Source organism: Bison bison, unplaced genomic scaffold (genome assembly GCF_000754665.1).
Source record: "Bison bison bison isolate TAMUID 2011002044 unplaced genomic scaffold, Bison_UMD1.0 scf7180017864291, whole genome shotgun sequence".
NCBI lineage: Eukaryota > Metazoa > Chordata > Mammalia > Artiodactyla > Bovidae > Bison > Bison bison.
Genome location: NW_011494863.1, coordinates 11,712,524 through 11,728,566, shown reverse-complemented (window position 1 = coordinate 11,728,566; position 16,043 = coordinate 11,712,524). Strand labels below are relative to the sequence as shown.

At 46.7% G+C, this 16,043-nt stretch overlaps 1 protein-coding gene across 2 annotated transcripts in view; it reads left to right on the top strand.

Moving 5' to 3' along the window:
* Positions 1–9,753: 9,753 nt before the first annotated feature.
* The window catches only part of CD74 (CD74 molecule, major histocompatibility complex, class II invariant chain), a 7,954-nt gene continuing 1,664 nt past the window's right edge, over positions 9,754–16,043 (top strand). Inside the window, exons 1-7 of one of the 2 annotated variants that reach the window (XM_010850565.1) lie at positions 9,754–10,027; positions 12,694–12,866; positions 13,072–13,145; positions 13,680–13,742; positions 14,509–14,604; positions 14,890–14,977; positions 15,958–16,024. In XM_010850565.1, the coding sequence (XP_010848867.1) occupies positions 9,951–10,027; positions 12,694–12,866; positions 13,072–13,145; positions 13,680–13,742; positions 14,509–14,604; positions 14,890–14,977; positions 15,958–16,024 (638 nt within the window). In that variant the 5' untranslated portion in view covers positions 9,754–9,950. The remainder of the gene's footprint in view (positions 10,028–12,693; positions 12,867–13,071; positions 13,146–13,679; positions 13,743–14,508; positions 14,605–14,889; positions 14,978–15,957; positions 16,025–16,043) is intronic. The other variant, XM_010850566.1, reaches the window with a different exon arrangement.

Genomic DNA, 16,043 nt, shown 5'->3' with positions numbered 1-16,043 from the left:
CCGCCGCTCTGCAGCATGACCGGTCCCTCCCCCCCGCTCCTGAGGTGCTCCCTTCTGGACAACAGGTTCAGACACCATGACCTGTATCCTCTTCCAGAGGCTACCCTCACCTCTCTGCTCCGCCTCCCATGCTGGTTTCACTTCTTCCCTCCCAGACACCTCCCAAGCCAATTCTCAGACCTGCTTTTGTCAAGATCTCACATGCCTTCCGGGTGGCCCAGTCCAGTGGGCCTTTCCCTCAGCAGTGTTTGACACAGCTGACACTCCTTCACTCCCCTGTTGGGATCTGTGATCACACCCTCTCCCTATTTCCCTTCTGCTCCCTGACCACCCCTCTGCACTGTTCAGAGCTGCTCCTCATCCCATCTCTACACATCAAGGGTCTCCAGAGCTCAGCCCTGTCCCCTGGTATAAAACTGTCTGCAAGCCAATCATTTACAAACATGTATACTCACTCCAAGTTTCAGTCTGGGACGGTCAGTCATCGATGATGTCTCCACATGGGTGTCACACAGGCTATAGCCACAACAAAACTCTAGGGTCTTTCTATCCCAGAATGAGTTCTCCTGTCTCCTCCATCCCAGTGAATGCCACCATCCAGTGTATAGCTCTAAACCCGGACACCATCTTTGACTTCACTCCCACAGCAAGTCCTGACATTTCTACTTTTCAAAACAGCTATCGAATCCATCTGCTTCTCCTTGTCTCCACACCGTCTCTCACTTAAACGATTTTACCCCTAACTGATCTCCAGACTCCCACTCCTGCCCCTGGGAAATCTGTATGCCATACATCATTAAAAAACATAAACCAGCCCCAGCCCATCCCTGCTTGACACTCTTCACCAGCTTCCCATTTTCTTGGAATAATACCTAAGCTGCAGCCCAGCCTGTCCCTTCAACAGCATCCGAAACCACCCTCCCCCTCACTCACTAGGCTCAGACGCACTGCACTTCTTTCTGTTCCTCAAATGTGCCAAGGACTTCTTGTTTCTGGAAAAGACATCATCTCCGCTGCCCAAGCCAAAAAGCTCAGCAACATCTTGGTCTCACCCCTCTATCCATATTCAGTTTGGTCTGAGTCCTGTGGATTTTCCTCCTGACATTTTTATTCTTCCTCACCTTTCCTGCAATGCTTCCAGCCGTGGCCCCCAACAGGCCTGCCTCTCCAGCTTGACTTTTCATCACAGCTTCCTGACTGATCTCCCTGCCTCCAGCCTCAGCTGTGACCTGACCCCTAATCCCAGCCTCAGCCACTGTAGCCCAGTCTCTGACCGAGACTGGGGATCATTCGTCGCCAGGTGTCTCCATATGCCCCTGTGTCCTGGTGAGTGGTGCAGAACTGGTGCTTGATACATATTTGCTGGATGAATGAATCCTAGGAGAGGGCTTGATCAGTCTTGCTCAGTTGTACTAGCTGAGATCACATGTCCAAGGGCCATACTATTAACTTACCTGCCAGACAGCAGCTGGGAGAAGAGTCGGGGAGTCCCAGATCCTAAATTGGTTGTAGGACATCTGACCTAGGGCAAATCAAATCCTCTCCTCACTCAATTGTCCCTTCAGTACAATGGGAAGGAGCAGAGCAACTAGTCTCTTTCTCCCAGAAACACTGTGAAGTGAGCAGAAGTGAAGTGAAAGTCGCTCAGTCGTGTCTGACTCTTTGCGACCCCATGGACTATACAGTCCATGGAATTCTCCAGGCCAGCATACTGGAGTGGGTAGCAATTCTGTTCTCCAGGCATCTTCCCAACCCAGGGATCAAACCCAGGTCTCCCACATTGCAGGCGGATTCAAGGCCATTTGTTACAAAATGTTTCCTCACTCTGGTCTCCTTGGACCTTCACAGCAGTCCCAAGAGGTAGTGGGGACCATCTGCCCCTATTGTACTGACTTTCAACACAGCCTGAACCACCCTTTTAAACCGCAATTTGGATAATGACACCTTTTGCTCAAAGTCTTCCCATGGTGCTTTTTTCTTTCTTTTCTTTTTTTTGGCATGCAGGATCTTATTTCCCCATCCAGGGATCAAACCCACGCTCCCTTCAGTGGAAGCATAGTCTTAACCACTAGACCACCAGGTAAGTCCCAAAGCCTTCCCAAAGCTCTTGATTTTACTCAGAGTAAAAGCCAAGGTTGTGACCATGGCCACAAGATCTGGCCCAAGACCTCGTTTACCTCGTGTCCTGTCATGCCCCGCCTCAGTGGCTCCACTCCAACCGCTCTGGCCTCCTTGCTGTTCCTCAGCCAGGTGCATCCCCACGCTGGGATCTTTGTCCTGGCCGTTCCTTCTGTCCAGGGAATCCCTCCCTCAGACATGGCCTAGGTTAACCACCTCATCTTCAAGCCTGTGCCCAAACCTCGCCCTGTCAGTGAGGCCCAGCCCAACACCCTATAAAGTACTACCACTTGCCCCCATCCTGCAGTGTAGTAATACCTTTTGTTTCCCCATCTCTGCCATTACTCTTTAACAAACACGCTTACTTGTTTGTTTCCAACTAGAATGCAAACTCCGTAAGGGCAAGGATACTGTCTGCTTCATTCATTGACATAGCCCAAGGACCTGGCATGGAGTAGATGGGCAATAAATAATTGTTGAATGTGTAAATGAGCAAGTGAGAGGAGTAAAGTAAAGGGCTTGCCCAGGCCAGGCGTGACAGGTACAGGACTGTAGCGTGGGCCTGCTCCTTCCCCATAGAGAGGACCTTTTCTGGCCTCTTGTTCGTGGCCAAGATGTGCTAGGATCCAAGGGGCCCCAACACAGAAAGGATGGCCTGGCCATGTGGGGTGGTGGACAGGGCTGGGCCTACACTGCCTACCTACCACCTAGGGTGGCTCTTTCCTCTCCCAGGACTTGGGGACCAAGAAGGAACACAAGATGGTTAGAGGTCCTGAGGGATTCCACCTCCTGGCTCACCCAAGTGAACTGGCAGGAACTCACACCTCTGGGGCCTGGAGTGCCCAGACTGAGGGAGAACAGGCATCTCAACCTAGACCAGCTCAACAGGGGCACCATAGGAGGAGACCCACAGGATGATCCTGGTGTGGGGATAAGGGCCCCTCTGGCTTTGTTGTGCAGCTCCAGATCTCTGGGAACAGTCCCAGATTCAGCAAGTTTGCAGAGGGGCTTCCCTGGTGGTTCAGGGGTAAATAATCCACCTGCCAATGCAGGAGACATGGGGATATCCCACATGCTGTGAAGCAGCTAAGCTCATGTACCGCAACTACTGATTCTGTGCTCAAGAGCCCAGGAGCTACAACTGCGAGCCCACGTGCTGCAACTGCTGACGCCCTAATGCCAGCACTCTGCAACAAGAGAAATTACCGCAGTGTACCACAATGTTACTTCTGCTTGCTGCAATTAGAGAAAAGTCCACGCAGCAATGAAGACCCACTGCAACCAAAAATAAATAAAATTATTTTTTAAAAGTTTGCAGAAAAAAATTCATCACTGAACTACTTAATGCTTATGGCACACTTAATCTCTGCATCAGGCATATGTATATTAATTCATTCAATTATCCCCAAAAGCCAATGGTTTAAGTTAGTATCTATTAGTATGCCCATTTTACAGATGAGGAAACTGAGGCACGGAGGAGTTAAGTCATTTGCTCAAAATGACACATCCTGACATCCTGTAGTAGTGGAGCTGGAATTTTTTTAAAAAATATTTATTTGGCCAAGACAAGTCTTACTTGCAGCCCAAGGGATCTTTAGCTATGGCATGTGGGATTTAATTTCCTGACAGGGATCGAATCCAGGCCCCATGCATTGGAAGCACAGAGTCCCAACGACTGAACCACCAAGGAAGTCCTTGGAATTTTTTTCTAATCAACACAAAACTTTGGATAATTTCTGAGAAATTTCAAGGAGGACTACAACATACATTTTTTGCTTATGCTGTGGAAGAGCCCACTGTCAGTGTAATAATATGTCAAGGGAACAGTGGTGGAAATATAGTGTCTTCTGAGCAGCTAGCACAGTTTTTATATAGGAGGAGATTGGATTTGTACACAATTGCTTTTAATTTTTTCCCAACCATTTATTATTCAAAATTTCAAACATAGAGATGTTTATATATTGCACTTAGATTCACCTATTGTTAATTTTATCTATTATCTTTTTCCCTGAGCTATTTTGAAAATAACTTGCAAACCACATTTCATGTCACCTCCAAGTACTTCATTCAGAGTCTTCAGCCTCTAAAAATATTTTTTTCTAGCAGACTAAAATTGCATTATTGCACCTAAGAAAAGCAATAATAATCCCCAAGTATCAGCTAAAATTCAGTCTATATTCAAATTTTCCCAGCTTCACAAAAATATCTCTTACAGCTTTTTTTCCCAACCAAAATCTTGTCAGAATATACAAATTGCATTTGGTTATTATGTTTCTTTAATCTTTTAAAATACAGAACCCTCTCCACACCCACACAGGCGTCTTTTTTTCATGACATTGACTCTTCCTTGGGCACTGTTGTTCTTTGGTGACTGAATTCTTCTGTTTATTCATAGTTTTATTTCATTTGTTCTTCTGTGTCTGGTAAATTAGAATTTAGGTCTAATGGCAGGTTCAGTTTAATGATATTTTTAGCAAAGATACTTCCCAACTGATGCTGAGTATCTTACCTCTTTAGGAAACACAAAATGTCACAGTGCTCTGCGATCGGTGATGCTAAAAGTCCGATCATGTGGTGGCAACCGCAGGACTGCCCCATTGTAGGGCGGCTTTTCCTGTAAACAACCAGCGAGGACTCTGGACAGGTACCGTGGCAGGTGGATATCCTGTGTCCCCCAGCCCTTTGTCTCATGATTTTGGCATCCATTGGTGGTTAACTATTACACTGGAGATTACAAACAGGTGATTTTCTAATTCTGTCTTCTCTTTTACATTAGTTAGCTTGCATTCTTCTGTAAAGAAAAAAAAAAAGAAAGAAAAACTCCTTATAAACTGGGATTGAACTATATAGTTCCTTTTGAAGAAGCAAGGTAAATTATTCTTATTGATGCTGGAATTGTCTCATATTCGGCTGGCAGGTGCTCTTTCAAGTTGGCTCCAGGGTCCTTCTGACAAACACCAGTGGTCCTTGAGCACTTCTTTGCTTTCTGAGGGAAAAAAAAAAAAAGATGCTTGCAACCTCACCTGTGTTTCCCTTCCTCAGCCCTGGGATCCACCATTTTGGCACTGGGATGTTATTCCAAGAAGTTAGCCTCAGAGCTCTTTTGTTTAGACCAGATCCAGGTCTGTGTGACCTTGGGCCTGTTCCTTTCCCCTTTCCGAGTCAGACTTTCTTCATGTGAACAGTGGGGGAGCTGAATCCTGCCTTAACCCTGGGTCCCTCTCAGAGTGTGGCAGACACCAAGGCTTGCTGCTTCCTGTCGTTCTGTCTCCATCTCCAGCAAGAGAATGGGTAGGACAGGACTCCTCCACTGGGCAGTGGGGCCTGTGTGACACCTGAGACCTCTTACCCTACTAGAAGAAGAGAAGGGAACCATCATCCTGTCCACTCTTATAGCTGGAATCATCTCCAGCCTCTTGTGGGCGAGGACAGGATGACCTTTGGGGTCACCCTGAACTTTGACCGAAAGCTGCTTCGCAAGGAAAAGGCGTTTTTTAAGATTGCCATTTTGTTATCACAGTCAACTCAGAATCAACTGACTTTGATGTTAAACGGAGTTTTACTCTGTATCAAAGTTATAAATTCACATATTTAAATAATCAAATCCTTCTAAAAGGCTGGCTGCAAAAAGCGGAAGTTCCTTACCTTCCTTTCCCCACCACTTTAGAATGTTTTTAGCCTCTATGTCTCTCAATAACTTCTGGTACTGTTACTTCAGATTCTTTCAGTTTTAAACATGATCTGGTTGGCTTCTCACTGTGGACACAAGACCAAGATTTAGTCCTCTTTCCTTCTCTTCTAAGTCACTTTTCCTATCCTCTCATCCTCCCCAAATGCCTCTACTGTATGTTTAGTTAGATCAGTATTCAAAGTTCGTCATATTATGACAGTAAATGCCATTTATAGCTGTGCTGTGTAGTATGGTGTGATGACTATTCATTTCCTATAGTTTTTTGTTTTCCCCAAAATTAATAATTGTCTTGGTACAACTTAGCAACTAAACAATAGCAACAAAAAATACTTGTCTTGGTTTTTTTTCATTTGCTTAATTTTCTGTGAAATTTATCATAATTCAACCTCATTCTCTTCAAAAAATGATCTAAATCATCTCTCAGTATATTCAGATCTATCGGCTGTCTATTAATTTTATCTTATTGAAGAAATGTCTTTCAGAGCTTGTGGACCTGATCCAGTACGAATCTATTGCTTTTCTCTTGGGATTTCTCTGTGCCATCGTTCTGGGGAATCCCCGTTCCCTTTTGTGAGTTGAATTTCAGCTTCCTGTATTTCAAGTCTTCCTTTATTTTTAGTGAAGACCTTCATTTTGGCAGAGCATACATTCGTGAAGCTTTCTGAGGAAGAAAAAATTTTGAGATAATGAATGTCTGAAAATATCTTTACGATACCTTCATACCTACTTAATAATTTGGCTCAGTAAATATTCTAGGATGGAAATAATTTTCTCATAGAATTTTGAAGGTGTTGCTCCATTATCTTCTGGTTTCCAGGGTTGCTCTTAAGTCCAAAGTCATTCTGATTCCTGGTCCTTTGTATCTGTCTTGTTTCTTTCTGTGAAATTTTCTCTTTGTCTTTATTTTTCTATAACTTCACTTGATGTACCTTGGTGTGAAATTATCTTCATACTTTGGTATTCACTAGGTCCTTTCAGTTTGGGAATTTGTCTTTGAGTTCTGGACAATTGTACCGAATTTTTCCACTGATTTTTTTTTCACCTTTGTTTTCTCTGTTCCCTATTTCTGGAACATTGATATTTGGCTATTGGGCATCCTGGATTGGTCTTTAATTCTTTTTTCTCCCAAATTCTTTTTATCTTGGTGGTCTACTTTCAGGGAGATTAAAAAACTATCTTTACCTACTGATTGTTTAATATCTACCCTTGTACTTTTAATCTTTAAGGTATTTTTGTTGTCATCATGGTTCTAACAGTACATTTATCTTTATAGCATCCTATTCTTATTTCATGGGTGCAGTATCTCCCTTATCTCCCTAAAGCTGTTAATATCTATTTGTTTCCTCCATGGTTCCTTTTTGAGATTTGGTTATTTGTTTTGTTCACTCTCTTTTGTGTTAGAGGTTTTCTTCAGATGTCCCAAGAGCCTTGATTGTCTAGAAAATCAAGTGGAAGCTGTGACTAATGTGAAGGGCTTATTGGCTGAGGTCTTCCCTGTAGGGTTATTTGGCTGGGTTATTTCATCATTGAACCCCAGTATCAGAATCTTTAGTTCATTCCTTGTGGAGCTCTCCAGAGAAGGATTCTCTCATTTATTGCCCAGAAAAAGAAGGTCTGGCTTCTGGCATTCTGGAAACTGGGTCGGAGAGAAGGCTGGGACTCATCTTCAGAGCTGGGCCCATGCCCTGCACTGTGCCTGGGGATAAACTTCCAGCCCTCTTTTAGGGAGGGAGGAGTAGTTGGGGAGGGACAGGCCATGGACAGTGTGTCTAGTCCTCAATTCCTGAACCTGTTCTACCACATAAACTGGTGGATTCCCAGCTTTTCTAGCTGCAGGTTTAGAATTAACCTTTCTTGGGTCTGTTAATGACTACTCCTCATCCATTTGCTTTCCAGCTTCTAAAATTCTGCTGTTTTCTCCTTTTCTTTCTGTCCTTACAGATCTACACTTAAAAAAAAAAGAAAAAAAGAAACTTTTTGTCATTTTAGTGACAGAAGCCAAGTGAAAGAGGAAGCAAACATATAATGTGTTTTAACCATCATTACCAAGAAATCTTTTTTTAAATTGAACTATCAATTTCACATTCCATAATATTCAGGCTTTTAAAATGGTACAGATCAGTGGTCTTCCTATGTATCCACAAAGTTGTGCAACCAGCATCACTGTCTAATTCCAGAATATTTTCATCACCCTGAAAGGATATCCCATACCCATCAGCAATCATTCCCCATCCCCTTTCCCCTGGCAACTGTTGATCTACCTTCTGTTTCTATGGCTTGCCTAGACACTTCATATAAATGGAATAGTACAAGATGTGGCCTTTTGTGTCTGGCTTATTTCACTTATCATGATTTTTTAAAATATATATCATGATAATTTAATGGCATTATTAAAGTGTATACAATCCAAATTTAAACACTTAGCATCTAATCTCAGTTTCACTTGAAATAGATAAGCGAATTTTATTTATGTATCAATACTTCTTACTCTTTGATGATTTAGAACAGAATTTTCTAAAACAACTTTTGTCAAACTTTGTCTCTCTTCAGATGTTTGGTCAAATTCACTTAGCATGATGCTTTCAAAATTAATTTTGTGGCATGAATCAGTACTTCATTCCTTTTTTTTTTTAAATAAGACTTGTATTGAGACATTAATTCTTCTTTATGGCTAAATAATGTTCCATTGTATGGATATACCACATTTTGTTTACTCATCAGTTGATGAATATTTGGGTTGTTTTTGCTTTGGGGCTATTATGAATAATGATGCTATGACCATTTGTGTATAAGTTTTTCTATGGATACATGCTTTAATCTGTCTTGTGTAGATATCCAGGAGTGGAATTACTGGATCATATGTAACTCCATATTTAACTTCTTGAGAAATCGCCAAATTGTTTTCCAAAGTGGCTGCACCATAGTACATTCCTGCCAGCAATATCTGAGTTCCAATTCCTTCACATCCTTGTCAACACTTGTAATTATTTGTCTTTTGATTACAGCCATCATAGTGGATGTGAAGTGGTACCCCATTGTGGCCTCAATCTTCATTTCCCTAATGACTAATGATGTGGAGCATCTTTTCTTGTGCTTATTGACGTTAAATTTGCTGAAAATTTAAACATACACACAAAAGACATAAAGATTAATAAAACAAATATGGTCTATAAGACACAGATAGTGAGAAATAAAATCATGCCAACAGTTAAACCTCCCCTGGGTACCCTTTCCCAGACCCTCTTCCTTCCCTCCCTGTAGAGGTCTCCACTGTCAGGAATTTGAATGACATAATTTGAGCATTAGGAAGCAGAAGGGTGGAATGGTTAAAATCAAGAGATGGATGCATGATTCTGGGCAAACATGTAGCCTCTCAAAACCTCAGTGTCTCTATCTATAAATGGAGATAATAAAATAAAACAGCCCTTAAAATGTCACTGTAAAGATTAAATGAAACAAAGCATGCAAAACGATTAGCACAGTGCCGGCTCAAAGGAGGGCTGGGTAAGTGCTGGCAAATATTAGTACCAGAGCCTTAGAACCAGGGACTCGGGTTCATAAAATGCTTATATTAGCAGACAACAGAGAGAACACTGAATCCAGCTTTCCTCCCCTGGCTCTGAGATGACATAACTGAGGCCCTGAAAGAAGGAAAGGAATTTGTCTAAGTTCACAAAAGGGGGGCAGCCCCTTTATGTACCCACTCATCTACAGGTGAGAGGGGAGACAAAAAGAATTTTCGGCTTTTTTTTTTGCTTGCTTCAAAGTGATTTCCTATCTAGGGAGTGAACAGTTACCCGTTTCTTGAAACCTCCAAAGAGCCTTATGAATCCACAGGTCTGCCCAGAAACAAGTGACGCGGGCCCTGTGCAGCCAATGGAAACATGCTGGCCTTTTCACCTGCCTCAGGGGGGGCTCCCCCTACTCATCCTGTCCCATTAAAGGCAACTTGCTGAAGTGAGGGTATTTCCAGCTTTGTGGCTTTCACTTCCACTTGTACCAGGTGGGCGGAGTGGCCTCCTGTAGACGAATCAGATTCCTCCTCAGCCCCAACTTCAAGAGGTGAGCACGGGGCTCAGCATCCCAGATACGCAGGCAGCGGCAGCAGCAGCAGGAGTGGGAAAGACCAGAGGTCAGAAGCATGGAAGACCAGCGTGACCTCATCTCCAACCATGAGCAGCTGCCCATGCTGGGCCAGCGCCCCGGAGCCCAGGAGAGGTATGTGTGAGCAGTAGGAGAGAGCAGCCAAATCTTGGACTGCACAGACGTACGTGCACAGGCGCTACAGAAGGAGCACTAGACCGGGAGTCGGACGAGTCATGAACTTAGGCTCTGACTCCCACACTAACTGGGTGGTCTGGGGCAAGTCTCTGGCCGTCTGGCTTCAGTTCTCCCACCTGTAAAATGAACGAGTTCCTCTAGGGCAGGGGTTTTAACTTTCTTTGCATCACATACTTCTCTTCTGAAAATCAGAAAGCTCTGTACTCATTCCCTACAGTTTCCCACAGTATCAGGAGCTTCCCAGAGTCCCTTGAAGCTGGGCCATGAGCCCTAGATTAGAATTTTGAAAATATTATGGATCCTGGATGGAGAAGCAGATTTTCTAAAAGAGAATGGCAGAAGCAGTTCATCATAGAGGAGTTTCCTCCTAGTTATCATAAGTTGGTGTATGTGTTTATATCTAGGGAATTATAGTTGCAGGTGTCTGTAGAGTAGATGAAGATGTTTGCTATCACAGGAGGGAATGAGAGATGTTGGAGGAGGGTCAAAAAAGGGTGAGGTGGGGGGCTCTGGCTAAATTTCTAGAAGGGGCTGTGGGTTGATCTGGGTGATGCCCTGCCCATGCCCCTCTCCCTTGCAGTAAGGGGCCAGCACAGCCATCCAGAGGACCCTTTCCCAGATCCTTATCCATCTGTTTCCCTGAAAAACACATGGGGAATGGTTAGAATACAGCTACCCCAATGTCCCTGCCCCCCCCCCGATAATTTGCATATTACAGAGACTTGTTGTGATGTCAGCAGTTGCCAGGCAGAAAGGGGTTTGGGAGAGACTCTCAGAGATGTCATGAGGAACTTCATACTGTGGGACATGTAACTAGAGATAGACCATTAGTGTCTGGCCTGTGAAAACCCTGGGGAATCCCATGGCTAGGACAGCCAGCTCTTGTGAGGGCTGGATTCTGGTTGAGGTTCTGCAACTGTCATGTATGACTTGTATAAATCACAGTTTCTCTCTGGGTCTCAGTAGTAGCAGCAGCAATAATAACAACAGTGGTTATAATAATAGTTCCTATTCACTGTACACTTGTTACCAATCCTCAGTCCCTGTTAGATATTAGTATGATTAGTTTTGTGGTGGGCATATAACTAAATGCTAAACTCAATCATAATTCTTTTACTAACTCTTTAAGTTGGGTACTTTTATTATTTCCCTTTTTACATAAGAGAAAATGGAGACTCGTATTAACAAGTGAGTCACCAAAGTTATTGCAGCTAATGAATCCTGGAGCCAGAATTTGAACCCAGGACTAGTCTGATACTAAAATTTGAGTTTGTCTACCATCTGACCCCCTTCTAGAGGCACAGTTTGCATGGAGGGGAAATGGGTCCCCTCTGAGCACAGGCCACCCAGTGAGTTGCAGAGCCAGCGTGGGCTCAGTGAGCAGAAAGGGTGCCCCCTTGTCAAATCCTTGTCTGGTTTTCCCTCAGTTCAATCACTGCTTCTAAAAACTGTCCTGGCCTGTTTTGGACCCTTTTGTGAACATTTCTGCCTGGCAACATTTGTACCATGATTCCTCCCAGTTCTGGTTGGCTCCTGACTTTGGCCAATTACTTATTCAAGAAAGAGGCAGTAGAAAGGAGGAAGTGACAAGAGTTGGCACTCATCCAGAACCAGGAGACAGGCCATCAAGATGCATGAAGAAGAAGGAAACCAGATGCTAAAGTTAATTATTAACTCCCTTGAGATTGGTGCTCAGTGTTACAGACTACTAACTAGGTGCTAGGTACGGAGTCAAGAGCTTTATCCTGATCTCATTTTATATAACAACCCTTTGAGTAGATATTCTTACCTCACGTTACTAAGAGAGGTTGAGTGACTTGCCCCTGTTCCCTGAGCTAAGGGAATGACAGAACCAGGATTACAATCCAGGTTACAGGGTCTCGTCTTTATTATGACTCTCTAGATTCTTAGACCTTATGAGAAACTGAGGTTCAGAGAAGAGACAGTGGGAGGCACAGCTGGGACTCAACTTGGGTGTGGGGTCACTGAAGAGGTGAGGTCATAGAACTTGAACTCAGGAAGACCCAAGCTTGGGTGGACTTTTCACCACTTCAGAGACCAGGCCGCCCCTCTTCCTTGGGAAGGCCAAAAAGTAGGATTTGTTTTCCCCTCCTTTCTGGTTTTCTCCTTTTCTCCACACAGGAATTTTACATTCTCCTTTCAGAGTAATAATCCCCTGGACTGGGCCTTGGTCCAGAAATCACAGAGGACTGGCGAGCAGAGAGGCAATAAGAATGAGCCATGTTTGTGATGTCATGAATTACTAGGCAGCAGGGTCTTCCTGGGGTTTCCTCAGCTGTCCTTGCTGGTTCCCTCGAGAAGGCAAGGCCCTAGTTCTTGGCTCTTCCCCACACAGGGGCAGCTCCAGGGTTTCTACCTGGGAGGGCTATAGGGGCAGCAGTGGCTGGAGGTAGGGGGTCAGGAGGATATCGTCAAGCTGTAAGTTCATAGGCACTTATTTGTGCTTAAAGCGTGTTTGTTAGGGGCAGCTGAGGGCAAGGGCTGGAACTGTGGGGGCACATTCCCCCATTCCCAGCCAGTCCCCAGGGCAGTCACTTCTGTGGACTCTCCTCTGACCTATGTCCCCCTCCTCCCCTCCACAGCAAGTGCAGTCGTGGAGCCCTGTACACGGGCTTTTCCGTCTTGGTGGCTCTGCTCCTGGCTGGCCAGGCCACCACTGCCTACTTCCTGTACCAGCAGCAGGGCCGGCTGGACAAGCTGACGGTCACCTCCCAGAACCTGCAGCTGGAGAACCTGCGCATGAAGCTTCCCAAGCGTGCGTGCCCTGCCTCTGTCCTGACAACCCCCCTGCCCCTCACCTCAGAGAACCCTCATTCCCGCCCCAGCTGGGCCCCCTGTCCTCGCCCTCTGGTCTGGAATTCCAGCCCCTCATCTGGGTCTGAGCTCTCGGTCCCCGTGTCTGAGTACCCTCTTCCCTGGGCACTGGGGCCATACTCATGCTGTGCCTTCTGCCCCTACAGCTGCCAAGCCTATGAGCCAGATGCGGATGGCCACTCCCATGCTGATGCGGGCGCTGCCCATGGCAGGCCCGGAGGTAAGGCCAACCCCAGGGCAGGAGAGGGAAGCTTACTCCGCCTGGAGAGGGCAAGTGCCAAGGGACAGGGGAGGACACCTGGCTCAGGAACAGCACAGCTGGAGAGGGGGACCTGGCTGTTGGGGGGAGGAACAGGAATTCCAGGGGTGAAGGAGGAGGAAAGAGCCTCTTGGGGCCCTCTCTGGGAGGAAGGCCCAGCCCTCCACAATTATAAAGTGCTTCTCATTTCCCAGAGCGTCTCACAGTCCCTCCTATTTTCAGAGCCCTTGATATATAGATGATGTTTCTGTTCACAAAACTATCTCCTGTCCACAAAGCCTTGGGCAGGAAAGCATTTGCAGAGTAAAAGAACAGGATATTGAGGCAGGAAGGTAACAACCTGCTCAAGCTCTCACAGTGGGACATTGTAGCGATGGACTTGTTGAACATCTGGGAATCCAGACTCTCACCCAGACCCCAGCTGCTGGCTCTGCTCTGGGCCCCACCCCCAGGGGCCAGTCCTGGGAACTCCTCCCTCCTTCCTTCCTTCCACAGCCCATGAAGAACGCCACCAAGTACGGCAACATGACACAGGACCACGTGATGCACCTGCTCCTGGTGAGTGGAACCCGGCTAGGCAGCCCTCACCTCCCACCCCATCCCCATAGGCCCCTGGCTGGGGCTGTGTTTCAAAACCTGCACCGGGCCCGGCTCACAGCGGACGTTCAACGTGGGCTCCGCAGATTAGTGAAGCAACACAAATGTGGCCCTTAATGTTCTATGAAGTTCAGCCCCACTGCTCCCCACTTTTTTGTGTTTGAGGTGGAGAAACTAAGGCCCAGAGTCTGGAAGTGACTTGCTCAAGATGCTTTATTCCTTCCCAAATTTTTACTGAGTAGCAGCACCAGGCACTGTGCAAGGCTCTGGAGCCACAGTGGGGAGCAATCAGATCAGTCCTAGTCCATGGAGATCTCAGGCTAGCATGGAGACAGACGGGTGACCAGGTGATGAGGGATGTGCAGGGGCCTTTGAGAGAAAAAGTGGCCAAGGATCTGACTTAGCTGGGGCAGGAGTGCTGGGATGAAGTCGAGGGTTTCCTCTGAAGGAGGTGAGACCTGGAAGATGAGTAAGAGTCTGCGAGGATCAGAAGACTGACGACTGTTGGTAGAACTGGGCCTGGAACTGGGTCTCCCGACTCCCTGCCCTGGGGTGTTGTAGCTGGGCCCCTGGATTACTTTAACACATCCCCTTCCCCATTAGCTCCAGTGTGCTGAGGTCTGGGCTCCACACCTCAGAACCAAAGATCAGGGCAACATGAGCTGTACATTAAACCTTGCCTGCCTGGAAGCTTTTTAACCTTCCTTCCTGCCTTGCTACCCTGCAGAAGGCAGACCCCCTGAAGGTGTACCCGCAGCTGAAGGGGAGCCTGCCAGAAAACCTGAAACACCTTAAGGACTCCATGGATGGCTTGGACTGGAAGGTCAGCAGCTTTCCCTGCACTGGTACCCTGCCTCCCTGTCTAAAGCAGCCCTGGGACGAGCGGCGTGAGCAGGGAAGCCGTTCTCAGGAAACTGGAGGCGGCTTCCCAGCACTTAAGAAGCTCCCACCATGGGAGAATGCTTGGACTCAAGGAACCACCTTGACCAAACACTGGGGGGTGTCTGAGGGGCAACCAGGTCCCCACTGGCCCTCCATGTCCCAGGGGCACAGTCAATAGGGTGGGAGTGGGCTACTAAGCCTGACTCTTGGCCTTTATCTCCATTAGCTCTTTGAGAGCTGGCTGCATCAGTGGCTCTTGTTTGAAATGAGCAAGAACTCGCTGGAGGAGAAGCCCTTTGAGGGTCCACCAAAAGGTAAAGGGAATGTGAATCTTGGGGAGGCGGGGTTTCTGGGACCTCCCTGATCCAAGCACAGGGCTCTCCCAGCCTCTCAGCTCTCACTCCTGTTTCTCCTGCCTGTTCTGGGCTCGTCTGCCCCCAGCCCCCATCCTGTCCCTTCAGGAGGTGACCTCCCTTGTGGAGGACGGAACTGCACAAGGAGGCCTGGAGCAAAAACCACCCAAAACATCCCAGGAGTCATAGCAATGATCTTCCTCACCCAGCACTGCATCCTGCAGGCTCACAAGGGTTGGGCTCATGATTCCCACCCTTCCAAGGGACCTCTCCTGTCACACAGCCACTGCTGCTAGCTAAGAGGGCCTTGAGGTTCTTCCATCTCATGGGCAATGTGTACCAGGGTTTTCAGCTTGAAAGCCTTTATGGGTGCTCTGTTCTCATCCTGGTGCTAATTGGCTATGTGACTTTGGGCAAGTCTCTTCCCTCTTGGCTTCAGTTTCAGAAGTGGAAGATCAGGGGCCCACCCTTCCTGAACCCCAGGATTCTCCATCATGGATTCAGAGAGGGCACCTTGCATGTTATCTTAACCAACTTCCAGCTAATGTTCAAATCCCCTCTATAACAGCCTCATCACATGGTAACCCCCATTTCTACTTGGATACCGCCAGTAATGGGAGCTCAGACTCGGCAAGGAGTCTACTGCTTTTCTCTAGAAATCAGAATCATAGGTGCAATTCTAAACTCTAATAGGTACCGAGTGTCAGAAGAAATCATCATGTTCTGGGATGAATTAGCAACACAGCCATGCATTTCCTCTCTGATCCTGGACCTGGTTGGTCCAGGCCTCAGTTTCTCCATCTGTGCAATTGGTAGAGCAAGTGCAGCCACTTGGACAGAAGGCATTAGGCACACAACAGTGGTATGTGGACCTCTGGTTCTGCTGAGACCCTAGCCCAGAGCCCGCTCACTCACTGTGTTCACCGTGCCTGTCGCTTCAGTACTGACCCAGTGCCAGGAAGAGGTCAGCCGCATCCCTGCCATCCACCCGGGCGTGTTCAAGCCCAACTGCGACGAGAACGGCCAC